The sequence below is a fragment of the Stegostoma tigrinum genome, chromosome 20 (genome assembly GCF_030684315.1).
Source record: "Stegostoma tigrinum isolate sSteTig4 chromosome 20, sSteTig4.hap1, whole genome shotgun sequence".
NCBI classification, from domain to species: Eukaryota; Metazoa; Chordata; class Chondrichthyes; order Orectolobiformes; family Stegostomatidae; genus Stegostoma; species Stegostoma tigrinum.
In genome coordinates, this window is record NC_081373.1 from 6,675,173 (window position 1) to 6,690,285 (window position 15,113).

Below are 15,113 nucleotides of genomic sequence, written 5' to 3' on the forward strand. Positions count from 1 at the left end.
TGTTTGACCTTGCAAACACATAGCCACTAGAAGGACAAGGGCAGCAGATACATGGGAACACCACGACCTCCAAGTTGCCCTCCCAGTCACTCACCATCCTGACTTGGAAATATATCGCTGTTCCTTCACTGTTTCCTGGGTTAAAATCCTGGAATTCCCTCCCTAATGACATGATGGATCTACCTGTAGCACATGGGCTGCAGCGATTCAAGAAGGCAGCTCACCACCACCTTCGCAGGGGGCAGTTAGGGCCGGGACAATCCAGGCTGGCCAGTCAGCAAAGCCACACCCAGTGAGTTGATAAAATAAAAGCTGCCCAGTGGAAGATCAACACTGATACATTACACTCCAACTCACCTTGCTGCACCGAAATATACACACTTTGGTTCCTGATCTCACCCTGAATGTCCTCACAGTGCCAAGAAGTTTGCATCACTTTGCTCTTGAATCTCTGACCAAAAAAAGAGCCTTTTTTCCCATTTTTAACCCCATCAGATTCTCACTGATGGATGTATTGAGTTTGACAGAAATATTAACCCCTTGGTCAGTCAGGGCAATGAGGTAACTGAATGACTGAGTTCAGAATTGAGTACTTTCAAACTGTCTTTCTCTGTCAGCTTAGACTGCAAGTAGTTGAAAGAAATCAAACTCTCTCCCACACAGGGCTGTGAAAACTCAGTCTTTGAGTGTGTTGAAGGTGGAGATTGATCGAATTTTGACTTCCATTGGCCCACGGGGTTATGGGCTTGGGGTGGCTAAAAGGCATTGAAGGGTTCAATCAGCTGCGGTCACTGGGGCACGGGGTAGCTCAGTTGACTGGACAGTTGGCTTGTGAAGCAGTGTGCTGCTAACAGAGCAGGTTCAATTCCCGCCCAATGACAGAGGTTCCCATGAAGGGCTGTCCTTCTCAACCTCTCCCTCCTTGCCTGGGAGCTGGGTTCGATTCCTGTCTGCATGGAGTTTTCACACTCTCCCTGTATCTGTGTGGGTTTCGTCTGGGTGCTCCAGTTCCCTCTCACAACCAGACTGGTCATATTAAGTTGCCTGGGGTTGTGCAGGCTAGGGGGCTCGGCCAGGCGAAAAATGCAGGCATAGGACAGGGATGTGGGTCTGGGGTGGGCTGCTCTTCAGAGGGTCAGCATGGGCCTGATGGGCCGAATGGCCAGCTTCCACACTGTAGGGATTCTATATTTAATGAGGAGGGGAGGCTTGATGGGAAAAACTGCCTCCTCCTGCTCCTATGTTCTTATTCCAAGCAAAGGAAAGACTTGCATTTCAATAGTACCCTCCACAATGTCCTGAGCCTTTACAGCCAAAGAAGTACTTTTGAAGTGTAATTATTTTAGCGATGTAGGAAATGCAACAGCCAATGAGCACACAGCAAGCTCTCTCAAAATGGCAATGATGGTGCAATCCAATCAGATTGTGTTGATTGAGGGATAAATATTGTCCAGGACACCACCTTTCCAATTTACATCCTACCAGGCAGCTCAGTGGGACCTCCACTGAAGGCCTCAATCGAAAGACGGCATGAGAGGCTCAGTCTTGGTTTCGCCGAGACTTTGTGACTGATCTCTGAGGGAGCTGTCACTGCTGACCTATACGAGATAGTCGTGCCATTCCTCATCCACACCTTCTCTCTCCAGTGTCTCCCGCGGGAGTTTCTACAAGCCGCCTCAACCCACAGAAAGGATTACCGCGTGCGTTACTGCGTAAGTGAACGTACCATCTTGACCAGGTTCTGTACACCCGTTCTTCCCAGTCACAATGTCTTGAATCAGCTGTGCCCTACAACAGAGAAAGGAACTCAGGGTGAAGAGGTCGAAACGAGGGTGTAGCAGCGGCAGAAGACCAGACAAAGACTTTCTTTGATGCTACTGAGTTAAATGGAGGATGGAGTAGGGCTAGAGATCGAACCCATGCCATGAACCCATTCTGAAGGAATAACCAGTAAAACAGGTGAAAGAGGCATAACAGGTTTCAATCACCTCAACATGGATCACCAGTATGACCAGTGAATTCACCAGTATAGTCTTTCTCAAGTATTGGTATTCACTGGTTTTTCCCTCTGGGCAAGAAAAACATCATTTTTATAATCAAAATCAGTGCCCACATTTTACACAGGAGAGAAGCCCCATTGACATACCCACGTTCCCCGTTTTCCATTGCCTTCTCCACCCTTTAAATTCTTTGCACTGTGAACTATTTGACTTTGTGGTTCGTCCCACGTCCAAACCTTTAACACTTGAATCAAGGTACATTAAAGTTTTTCCTGGCTTCCTACATCAGACTCCATGTTCTGGGTTGCTAAGAGAGTTCAGTGATAGGACACGCAACATATATCATCTCTCTCTCTCTCTCTCTCTCTCTCTCACACACAAGCCAGATAGATTGAAAAAGTAAATTGCCTGGCTGCAAATTGATACTCTCCACCAACAATGACTCCCAGCTTGGGTTGGCAAGAGACTAAAATGGGCAGCACGGTGGCTCAGAGGTTAGCACTGCTGTCTCACAGCGCCAGGGACCCAGGTTTGATTCCACCCTCAGGTAACTGTCTGTGCGGAGTTTGCACATTCTCCCCCTGTCTACGTGGATTTCCTCCGGGTGCTCCAGTTTCCTCCCACAGTCCAAAGATGTGCAGGCTCGGTGGAATGGCCATGGGTAATTACCTATGGTGTCTAGGGATGTGCAGGCTAGTTGGGTTGGCCACGGGGAATGCAGGGTTACAGGGCTAGGGTAGGGGAGTGAGTCTGAATGAAATGCTCTTCAGACTGTCGATACGCCAAATGGCCTGCTTCCACACTGTAGGGAGTTTATGATCTATGACTGCGAAGGGTTTGCATGATCTCCCCGTGTCTGCTTGGATTCCCTCAGCGTGCTTCAGTTTCCTCCCATAGTACCTGCAGGCTAGGTGGATTGGCCATGGGAAATGCAGGGTTACAGGCAGGGAGTGGGGGTGGGATTCTCTGTGGACGGTCAGGGTCAGGGACTCAATGAGGCAAAGGGCCTCTTTCCTCACTGTAGGAAACTGAGAAATACAGCACAGATTCAGGCCATTGTGTCCAGGTGATCCATGTTAATTGTTATGCCCCAAACCAAGCTCCTCAATGTTACGGCATACTTTGCAGGAGGTTGGACCTGAACCTTGAACTCCTGGCTCACAGGTTGGGACACTATCCAATGCACTGTGGGAGCCCTTCTGACTAAGCTGTAGAACCGGTTGCTGACTCACTCTCAGCTGTCTTACACAGTATCACAACAAAGATCTCTCCAGGCACATGCCTTCCAATTTCAATGTTTGCAACTGTTTTCTTTCCGTTTCGGGCTCTAACTCTCTCTCAGAGATAATGTGAACTGCAGATGCTGGAGAATCCAAGATAACAAAGTGTGGAGCTGGATGAACACAGCAGGCCAAGCAGCATCTCAGGAGCACAAAAGCTGACGTTTCAGGCCTAGACCCTTCATCACCGAAGCGTCAGCTTTTGTGCTCCTGAGATGCTGCTTGGCCTGCTGTGTTCATCCAGCCCCACACTTTGTTATCTAACTCTCTCTCGCTCCACCCCCTGGAATGCGTCTAATGCTGAAAACACCCAGCCTGCTTTGCAACTCAAGCTTCTGCCAAATTACTTGAAACAAACAAGGCATTGCCTAGGCAACCAGAATGCCTTCGGAAATCCCTTAATTCTTGTGAATGCAAGTGCCAGCAATTTCCCAGTTTATGACAAACCAAATTCTGTGTTGCAGAGGGTCAGTCAATGGAAAGCTCAGGAAAAACCCTCCTGCAAAAATTCCATCCCCTATTCCCAATTCCTCCGCCTCCGCCACATCTGCTCCCACGATGAGGCATTCCACTCCCGCACATCCCCAATGTCCAAGTTCTTCAAGGACCGCAACCTTCACTCCGCAGTGATCGAGAACTCTCTTGACCGCGTCTCCCGCATTTCCCACAACACATCCCTCACACCCCGCCCCCGCCACAACCGCCCAAAGAGGATCCCCCTCGTTCTCACACACCACCCCACCAACCTCCAGATACAACGCATCATCCTCCGACACTGCTGCCATCTACAATCCGACCCCACCACCCAAGACATTTTTCCATCCCCACCCTTGTCTGCTTTCCGGAGAGACCACTCTCTCCGTGACTCCCTTGTTCGCTCTACACTGCCCTCCAACCCCACCACACCCGGCACCTTCCCCTGCAACCGCAGGAAATGCTACACTTGCCCCCACACCTCCTCCCTCACCCCCATCCCAGGCCCCAGCATGACTTTCCATATTCAGCAGAGGTTCACATACACATCTGCCAATGTGCTGGGTGTGAGTTTGCTCGCTGAGCTGGAAGGTTCGTTTTCAGACGTTTTGTCACCATTCTAGGTAACATCATCTGTGAGCCTCCAACGAAGCGCTGGTGTTATGTCCCGCTTTCTATTTATCTGGTTAGGTTTCCTTGGGTTGGTCATGTCATTTCCTGCGTTGGTGATGTCATTTCCTGTTCTTTTTCTCAGGGGATGGTAGATTGGCTCCAAATCTATGTGCTTGTTGATGGAGTTCCGGTTGGAATGCCATGCTTCTAGGAATCCTCGTGCGTGTCTCTGTTTGGCTTGTCCTAGGATGGATGTGTTGTCCCAATCAAAGTGGTGTCCTTCCTCATCTGTATGTAAGGATACGAGTGATAGTGGGTCATGTCATTTTGTGGCTCGTTGATGTTCATGTATCCTGGTGGCTAGCTTTCTGCCAGTTTGTCCAATGTAATGTTTGTCACAGTTCTTGCAAGGTATTTTGTAGATAACGTTCGTTTTATTTGTTGTCTGTTTAGGATCTTTTTAAGTTCATTAGCTGCTGTTTTAGTGTGTTGGTGGGTTTGCGGGCTACCCTGATGCCAAGAGGTCCGAGTAGTCTGGCAGTCATTTCGGAAATGTCTTTGATGTAGAGGAGAGTGGTTATGGTTTCTGAGCCCGTTTTGTCTGTTTCTTTGGGTTTGTTGCTGAGGAATCGGCGGACTGTATTCATAGGGTACCCATTCTTTTTGAATACGCTGTATTGGTGATTTTCCTCTGCTCTGCGTAGTTCCTCTGTGCTGCAGTGTGTGGTGGCTCGTTGGAACAATGTTCTAATGCAGCTTCGTTCTGTGGGTGTTGGGATGGTTGGGAAGAAAATCACCTGATGCTCACTGATGATGTTACCTAGAATGGTGACGAAACATCTGAAAACGAACCTTCCAGCTCAGCGAGCAAACTCACATCCAGAACCTCAACCTGAGCTACAAATCTTCTCAAAACTTGCTATCTGCCAATGTGGTATACTGTATCCAGTGTACCCGGTGTGGCTTCGTCTACATTGGAGAAACCAAGCGGAGGCTTGGGGACCGCTTTGCAGAACACCTCCGCTCGGTTCGCAATAAACAACAGCACCTCCCAGTCGTGAACCATTTCTACTCCCCCTCCCATTCTTTAGATGACATGTCCATCATGGGCCTCCTGCAGTGCCACAATGATGCCACCCGAAGGTTGCAGGACCAGCAACTCATATTCCGCTTGGGAACCTGCAGCCCAATGGTATCAATGTGGACTTCACCAGCTTCAAAATCTCCCCTTCCCCCACCGCATCCCAAAATCAGCCCAGCTCATCCCCTCCCCCCACTGCATCCCAAAACCAGTCCAGCCTGTCTCTGCCTCCCTAACCTGTTCTTCCTCTCACCCATCTCTTCCTCCCACCCCAAGCCGCACCTCCATTTCCCACCTACTAACCTCATCCGACCTCCTTGACCTGTCCGACTTCCCTGGACTGACCTATCCCCTCCCTACCTCCCCACCTATACTCTCCTCTCCACCTATCTTCTCCTCTATCCATCTTCGGTCCGCCACCCCCTCTCTCCCTATTTATTCCAGAACCCTCTCCCCATCCCCCTCTCTGATGAAGGGTCTAGGCCCGAAACATCAGCCTTTGTGCTCCTGAGATGCTGCTTGGCCTGCTGTGTACATCCAGCCTCACATTTTGTTATCTTGGATTCTCCAGCATCTGCAGTTCCCACTATCTCAGGAAAAACTGGCTTGGATTTCCATTAGACACAGACATACAGTAACAAGCAGACGTCCCCTAGCTGTGCAAGCCTGTCCTGCCGTATTCAATGGAAACACAGAACATAGACCAGTACAGCCCACCATGTTGTGTCGACCTATTATCCTACACTAAGATCAAACTACCATGTCTATGGATGTGCAGGCTAGTTAGGTTGGTGATTTGGAATGCAGGGTTACAGGGCTAGGGTTTTGGGGAGCCCAGCTCTTCCCCCCACCCACTGCATCCCAAAACCAGCCCAGCCTGTCTCGGCCTCCCTAACCTGTTCTTCCTCTCACCCATCCCTTCCTCCCACCCAAAGCCGCACCTCCATCTCCTACCTACTAACCTCATCCTACCTCCTTGACCTGTCCGTCTTCCCTGGACAGACCTATCCCCTCCCTACCTCCCCACCTATACTCTCCTCTCCACCTATCTTCTCCTCTATCCATCTTCGGTCCGCCTCCTCCTCTCTCCCTATTTATTCCAGAGCCGTCTCCCCATCGCCCTTTTGTGATGAAGGATCTAGGCCCGAAACATCAGCTCTTGTGCTCCTGAGATGCTGCTTGGCCTGCTGTGTTCATCCAGCTTCACACTCTGCTCACCATAGATTTTACTATCCTCCATATGCCTATCCAAGAGTTGCTTAAAAGTCCCTAAAGTACCTGACTCCACTACCACTGCCGGCAGCACATCCCACACTCTGTGTCTCTCTGTGTGAAGAACCTACCTCTGACATCTCCCCTATACCTTTATGATTTTTACTTGATAGGGGTGTACAAAATGATCAGAGGTATAGGTGGCGTGGACATCCAGAGACTGTTTCCTAGGGTGGAGGTAGCTATTACGAGGGGCACAGTTTTAAAGTGAGTGGAGGTAGATATAGGGGAGACATCAGAGGTAGGTTCTTTACTCAGAGAGTGGTCGGGGCGTGAAATGCATTGCCTGAGAGGGTAGTGGGGTTCGCCTCATTAGGGGCATTTAAGCAGCTATTAGATAGGCATATGGATGATAGTATAAGGTAGGGGTGGAGGTTAGATAGACCTTAGGATTAGGGTAGAAGTTTGGCACAACATTGTGGGCCGAGCGGCCTGTACTGTGCTGTACTGTGCTATGTTCTATGTTCTACCTTCCTCCAATCACCTTAAAATCATGCCCCTGTCATTTCTAATATAATGCCTGTACTCCTTATCACTTTTTAAATTTATGTACAGGTTGAGGGCATCACAGACTCAGCAGCATTTATTGTCCATCCCTAATTGCCCAGAGGGCAGTTAAGAGTCAACCACATTGCTGTGGGTCTGAAGTCATATGTAGGCCAGACCAGGTAAGGATGGCAGTTTCCTTCCCCAAAGGACATGAGTGAACCAGATGGGTTTTTCTCCTGATAACAGTTTCACTGTTATCACTAGACGCTTATTCCCAAATCATCACAGAATGCAAATTCCACCATCTACCATGGTGGGATTCGAATCCAGGTCCTGCAGAACATTACCTGGGTTTCCTAGATTAACAGTCCAGTGATAATACCACTAGGCTATTGTCTACTCCTTAATGCAGTGCTTCCTGAGCTATCGCCCACTGTTTGAGAATTGTCACAGCCCCTTCAGTGCAAACTGAGAGGAGAGTAGGGGCTGCGCAAGGGGGAATGTAGCTGCCTGAACTCCATCAGAATTCCACAGCAGACTCAGCTCTCACGACCCACAACTCTACGCTCACTTCCCCAATATTGACCCCACTTTGGGGAAATCCTACCTCAACAGTTCTCGTTTCCCAAATTCTGTCTCACTTTTTAAAACTATGAATGGATCTGCTGTTTGAAGAAATGAATGCTAAACGTCTGTCATTCTTTGCAAACAGAACTATTTCCTAATTTAACATCTGAAGAGGCCAAATCCAAGTTTGAAGGCTTCTCCCCAAACCTAGCCTCAACTGCTCAACTCTAATCAAAACCCTTGTTCCTCTCTGTCTAAATAACTTGATAATATCGGTATTATCTCCCAGCGGGCTGTTTTATCTTTAACAAACAGAGCGCTACGTGTAAAATTCCAAAATAAAAACAGAAACTGCTGGAGAAACTCAGCAGATCTGGCAGCATCGGTGACAAAAGAAACAAGAGCTAACGTATCGAGTCCAGTGACCCTTCTTCAGAAAGTGAGAGGGTTTGGAAAGCAGTGGCCTTTTTTATGCCGTAGATAGAGAGGGGAAGGGGAGCTGCCCCGAGCTCGAGGCAAAGGGAGTGCTAACAGTGGTAAAGGAGTGATGTAGATGTTAAATAGGTGTGAATGATGGTGTGAAAACGAGCAAATGGGTTGGCTGTGCTGACAAAGCCACCAAAACACAAACAAAGCATGGCAATGTTGAGGGGTGAGGTTGTAATTAAAATGAAAGCCACTTGAACCCAATGTTAAGTTCTCAAGGCTGTCAGGTGTTTAAGTGGAAGATGAAGTATGGTACTTCCAGCTTATGTTGTTCTTCATTGAAACGCTGTCACAGGTACAGGAATAAAAACATTAGCATGCGAGCAAAGTGGTTTCTGGAATAGCAAGCAATTGGAAGGTCAGAGTCATTCTTATAGACAATTCCAACAGATGCAACTCAAAACTTGCCATGCTATGATCCCAGCTGATGTTAATATTGGACAAATCGTATCCCAGAGTGAATTCTGGCTTGTTTGTTACTTGCTCTTGTCTTTTGTTAACACACTGACAAGAAACTTTCAGTTTGTTTTTAATGCAAACAATAACTCTTTACGGAAGAAGGAAAAAAACGACCTCAGCAGGTGGAGTGCAACAGTTCAGAAGGCAGTTCACCATCACCTTCTGAAGGTTAATGAGGGATGGGCTCAGCCCACGTCACACAAATGAACAACAAAAAATGTGACAGAATGTTTGGAAAGATTTCATTAAAAACACCAAGCAAAGTTCAAATTTACGCTACACCTTTTAACCTAACAATATTCTCTTAACACCTAAGCTTTGATGAGTCACTGCTATCTCCATTGTAAAGTTTCTTGCTCAAGCTAACACATTGTAACCAGTTCCCTCTGGCTGAAGTTCATGCATTCACTAAATGTTACCTTCCTTCAGCTGCTATCTCTCCCAAAGCAACTAAAGCAAATGACAAGCTAAACTTCAACTTTAGAGATAACAAGGTGTGAAGCTGAATGAACGCAGCAGGCCAAGCAGCATCAGAGGAGCAGGAAAGCTGACGTTTCGGGCCAAGAAACCATTTCTGATGAAGGGTCTAGGCCTGAAACGTCAGCTTTCCTGCTCACAAGATGCTGTTTGGCCTGCTGTGTTCATCCAGCCCCACACCTTGTTATCCCAGATTCTCCAGCATCTGCAGTTCCTATGATCTCTGACGAAACTTCAACGTTAAATCACTCTCTCGCGCAAATGACATTGACTGTCTCACTTTCCTCCTGGATTGTTAATCTCCCTGTATCACTGGACACCTGTCAGTATGCAACAGCTCAGTTTATTTTCCACTCTCTACTCTTTTTAATTCACTGCAATGTTAGCTCCAGGCTCAGAGCTGTGAACCCTCATTAAAACAGGCACCCAGAGTCCCCAGTGACAAGCTCACCAAGTTCACAAACAAAAAACTCCAAAATCATGTCTTCCCTTCTTAAAACACAACATACAAAATAAATTAAGCTTAAAGCTACAGAGTCATAGAGCCACGCATCATGGAAACAGAGCCCTCAGCCCAACTTATCCTGAACTGAACTAGTCCCATTTACCTGCATTTGGCTCCTGTCCCTGTAAACCCTTCCTATTCAGGTACCTATCTAGATGTCTTTTAAATGGTGTAATTGTACCCGCCTCTAACACTTCCTCTGGCAACTCATTTCATACACACGCACCACCCTCTGTGTGGAAAATTTGCTCCTCAGGCCCATTTTACATCTTTCCCCTCTCACCTTTAAACCTGTGCCCTGCAGTTTTGGGCACCCCTGCCCTGGGAAAAAAAATTCCTTGGCTGTGCACTAATGCCCTTTAGGGAAGGAAGCTGCCATCCTTACCTGGTCTGGCCTACATGTGACTCCAGACCCACAGCAATGTGGTTGATTCATCAGTGCCGTCTGGGCAATTAGGGATGGGCAATAAATGCTGCCTAGCCAGGGGCCCCCACATCCTGTGAATGAATAAACAAAAAACCTTATCTATGCCCCTCACAATTTTGTAAACCTTTATAAGGTAATCCCTAAGCCCCCAACACTCCAGTGAAAAAAGTCCCAACCTCTCCTTATAACTCAAACCTTCCAGTTGATATGTTTCTTAACACTATCCCTTTTGCATCTCTCTCTCTCTCTCTCTGACTCTCAATTTAGCCTTGTCAATATTCATGCATCAGGCTGAATATCCTGAGGGTACACTGATGACCATGAAACAGAGCAGGGTCACTTCGAGAGGCATGGTTCACCAACAGCTTCTCCTGACACACAATCACATTTATATTTGGCACCAAATAGTTTATGTAAACAGCAAGTTACATTTTGTTGGCTCCTAATTTCCTTGCCACTGCCTCTCTGCTCCTAGACCTCGGAGTCTGTTTTGTACTTTTAATCTCACAGTCACTCAGGTGCACAGCACTTCTATATTGCTGGAAGGAGGTGTGTTGCCATGGTTTTCATTCAGTAGTCATGAGGACCAATGCAAGAATGCCAAATTTTAACCTTTCACAACAATTTACACTGCAAGATCAAAGAATTCTGATTGGCTGGCAGCTCAACTCTGATTGGCTGAGGCATTACTGTAGAGACAGCAAGTGAGAACTACAGATCCCGAATATCTCTAAAAGATATAAGGTAATGTCACTGGGTCAAAATCCTGAAATTCCTTCCCTATTGTGTCTACCTACAGCGATACATGAAGGCAGATCATCACCAACTTCAGGCCAACTAGAGATGGCCAATAAATGCTGACCCAGGGAGTCATGTCTTCACTCTGTGACTGAATAAAACAAAGACATATCTGAGGCCCGTTCTCCACAGGCTAAAGGAATACGCTCACAGTTAGAAAATGAGCAGCTGGGGTGAATACTTTTGATATCTTTACGAGAAAGCTAGATTTGTCCATGAGGGAAAACAGGATGAGAAGGACAGGGGCATCAGATTGGATGAAGTAGGGTGGGAGGCAGCTCGCACGGAACATTAAAAAACCAGCTCGGCCAATCTCTGCTGGAAACCTGCCACATAATAACCTTTAATGTTGTCACGAGTGTCAAACATTTGCCAAAGACAACAGCTGAGGTTGCCATGCAAGTAATTCTTGTTAGTCAATTTTCCTGGACTCTCTCGTCTTAAAGTCAACAAGGCACCGTTCACAAGTTATTATAAAATACAGTGCAGTGCAACGTCCCTTCCTGTGCTGGGTGCCACAATGGCTGATTCCTTTGATATTTTTACATGTTTCCATGTCATGGCAATAGATCAGGGCCCTGAAGTATCTCAGATATTGTTAGGTAGTAGATACAAAATATGCCTTTTAAAAGAAGACTGCTATGGACAGAAAAAAGAACCCACTGAAGACAATAAGTCCATTAGACATAGGAGCGGAAGTAAGGCCATTCAACTCATCAAGTCCACTCCGCCATTTAAATCATGACTGATGGGCATTTCAACTCCACTTCCCTGCACTCTCCCCGTAGCCCTTGATTCCTTGTGAGATCAAGAATTTGTCGATCTCTGCCTTGAAGGCATCCAACGTCCCGGCCTCCACTGCACTGAAGCTGTGAAGTAAAGCCCTGAACAGGATCCAGGGAAAGTCACACCTGTAGTCTGCCAATTAAACCTCCAATAGGGAGCGATGTAACAGGAAGAGACCATAAGGGAGCTAAGCATCTCCCTCAACTTTCAGCAGAAAGACACTTGAGGCATCTTTTCTCCTTTCTCCTTCCCAGCAATGTGCAAAAAAAAGGTCAAAAATCATTTACAGCTCTGGCCTGTGTGTGTAGTGGGGTTAACTGCATGAGTGATCTCTGGCTGGTGTGTACTAACCCAATGTGTTTCAGCCCTACGGTATTTTGAGGTCACGGTCAAAAAGCATGACACTAGTCTCCAAAAGCAGTCTACAGGAAACAAAACAACAGAAGGACTCTTTTAAAAACTGCAAGAACTGCGGATGCTGTAAATCAGGAACCAAAACAAAAACAAAGTTGCTGGAGAAGCTCAGCAGGTCTGGCAGTATCTGTGAAGGCAAAAACAGAAATCAGTTCTGAGGAGGGGGTCACCAGACCCAAAACGTTAACTCTGTTTTTCCCTTCACAGATGCAGAAAGATTCTTTTGTTCTGAGTGCTGTGGTAAGAGGGGTTAAGTTGAAAAATGTGTGAAGCAAATTTTTTACACAGAGGATGGTAGGTGACTGGAATACAGAGGCGGCGGTGGGGGGAGGTGGTAGAAACAGATACATTAGCAAAGTTTAAAAGGTGTTTAGATGCACACATGAACAAGCAGAGAGTAGAGGGATACAGAACATGTGCAGGCAGATGGGATTAGTTCAGAATAGCATCATAGTCAGTACTAACATGATGGACCAAAGGGCTTGTTTCTGCGTTGCACTGCCCTGTGTTCTATCAAAAAGAAACAGCAGAAAAGGATTTCAACAAACTGCAAAACGAAGAACTCTGAAATCAACACTTTAGCTGTCAATGTTCCACAATTTACTCCTCATGAGCTGCCCACAGACTGATCTGAGTATTGAGTGAAATAAGCCTGGTCTAGCCAGCAGGGCTCACGTCCCTGCAATGTACAAAAAACTTACAGCAACCTTGTGTTTCATTAGATTTCCACTTCCCTTTGCTACATCGCATTCTTTGGCCCAGTCAAACACTGGACCAGCTCTGACAATGTTTCAAACTCACAACAAAATTAAAGAAAAGCAGTCCCATGCTCAATATGAGTTTTCCCTTGCAGTACTGAGGAAGATTGAGTCACGTAGGATTTTCCTGAATTAAACTGAGAACTAAAAGTACTCACAATGTTCTTTAAAATGCCCCTTTAGCTACTCGCCTTTCTAGGATGCACTACATCTCAATATTCTTTGAGCTTTTCACAAAACTGACCTTACAGTTCCTACTGAATCTACTTTCACTAGCCTTTCAGGCAGCGCGCTCCAGATCACTCAGACATGGTTGAAGAAGGGTCCCGACCCGAAACATCAGCTTTCCTGCTCCTCTGATGCTGCCTGGCCCTGCTGTGTTCCTCCAGCTCCACACTGTGTTATCTCGCGCTCCAGATCACTATATCTCATTGCAGAAAAGCAGGTTCACTTCACACTCAGTTACATAAAAGACTGGCCGAAAACTGACCGCAGATTCTGAGTCCGACACAGGTCAGGCAGTTATCCCTGATACCCAAGGCAGTACCTGTTCTCGCCCAGCTGAATCTCCTGGCAAACACTGCCATCCCAAGCACAGTAAGGGTCCCGAGCCAAGACACAATCGAAGCATGTTGAATATTTGTGACACTGAGCCACAGCGAGCTGGAGTACACTGCTCTGTGATCCAACGTACAGCATCCCCTGTAATTAAAAGAGGCACACCATCAAAGGAGAGCTATCAACCCATGTACAGCGTTTTGCTGATGAGTGCTATTTTAACATTAATCTCCATCAGGCCGTAAAATGCTGAGGTGTATAATAAACAGGCTGCAGTAACAGTTTGACTTTTTCTCTCCATTTCAATTGCAGACTACGTTTGAATAACACTGAGGGGCTCAGAGTTTATCACTGACGTGCCTGTTCTTGCACCATTCGTGTTTTGCTTCAGTAAGACCATAGGGTTCCCCCGAGGCTCAGTGTTTAACAGCCAGTGCTGACTCAGCCAAACCTAAATGCCTTCCTGTGGAACCCTCAGATCGGGCATCAATAGCGAGGCCAGCCATTACTGCCCATCCGGAGGGAAGGAGAGTCAACGTTTCGGATAATTGCCTTTCTCCAGGACTGACGAGTTCGACCTGAAACATTGAGCGCTCCTTCCCTCCAGATGCTGCCTGGCCTGCTGTGTTCCTCCAGCCTCCTGTGTGTCTACCTTGGATACCAGCATCTGCAAATTTTTTTGGTCTTTAATTCTTGCCCGTCCTGAGCTGCTCTGGAAACTGTGGGCTTACCAGCCAGAGGGCACCTTAAGAGTTGACAACATGTGGGTCTGCATTTGCGTATAAGTGAGACTGACTTGATTTATTGTTGTCACATGTATCTGGATACAGTGCAAAGGATCGTTTCGTGTGCTATCCAGGCAAGTCTTAGCTTACCCCAGGGTAATAGAAGAGAAGGCAGAATATAGTGTTATAGCTACAGTGAAGGTGCAGAGAAAGATCAACTGTAATAAAGGAGAGGGCCATTCATAAATCTGATAACAGCGGGGAAGAAGATATTCTTAAATCTGATGGTATTTGTTTTCAAACGTTTTGCATCCTCTGCCTCCTGGAAGTTAGAAGTGACTGTATCTGGGTGGGATGGCTCTTTAATGATGTTGGCTACATTCCCGAGGCACTGAGAAGTGCAAATGGAGTAACTAGATGGAAAAAGAGTTAAGAATGAAAAGAACAAGTTTTCCAAAGACAACACAGCGTGGAGCTGGAGGAACACGGCAGGAGCAATCACATCGGAGGAGCAGGAAAGCTGGCGGTTCGGATTGGGACCCTTCTTCAGAAATGGGGGAGAGGGAAGGGGGCTCTGAAATAGATAGAGAGAGGGGGAGGTGGGGCTGGGGAAGGTAGGTGGGATGGTGCTAGGTGAGTACAGGTAGGCAGTGGTGGGGATTTGTCACTGAGGTGGGAGGGGCAGATAGGTGGGGGAGAAATGGACAGATTGCGTCAGGTCAAGGAGGCGGGGATGAGAGCGAAGATAGGTCATGGGATAAGGGCAGGGGGTGGGGAGATTTTGAAACTACTGACGTCCACATTGAGACCATTGGGTTGTAGGCTCCCAAGGCAGAATCAGGTGCTGCTCCTCCAGTTTCCAGTTGGCGTCATTGAGACACTGGAGGCGGCCCAGGTTAGATTTGCCATCCAGGGAGTGGGAGGGGGGAGTTGAAGTGGTTTGCG

General features: G+C 47.2%; 1 protein-coding gene across 1 annotated transcript in view; it reads right to left on the reverse strand.

Annotated features, from left to right (window-relative positions):
• sema4gb (sema domain, immunoglobulin domain (Ig), transmembrane domain (TM) and short cytoplasmic domain, (semaphorin) 4Gb) overlaps positions 1–15,113 on the reverse strand; it is a 199,131-nt gene that overhangs the window by 4,438 nt on the left and 179,580 nt on the right. Inside the window, exons 13-14 of the mRNA XM_048550687.2 lie at positions 13,433–13,587; positions 1,727–1,788 (exon numbers count right to left, since the gene is read on the reverse strand). Of these exons, the coding sequence (XP_048406644.1) occupies positions 1,727–1,788; positions 13,433–13,587 (217 nt within the window). The remainder of the gene's footprint in view (positions 1–1,726; positions 1,789–13,432; positions 13,588–15,113) is intronic.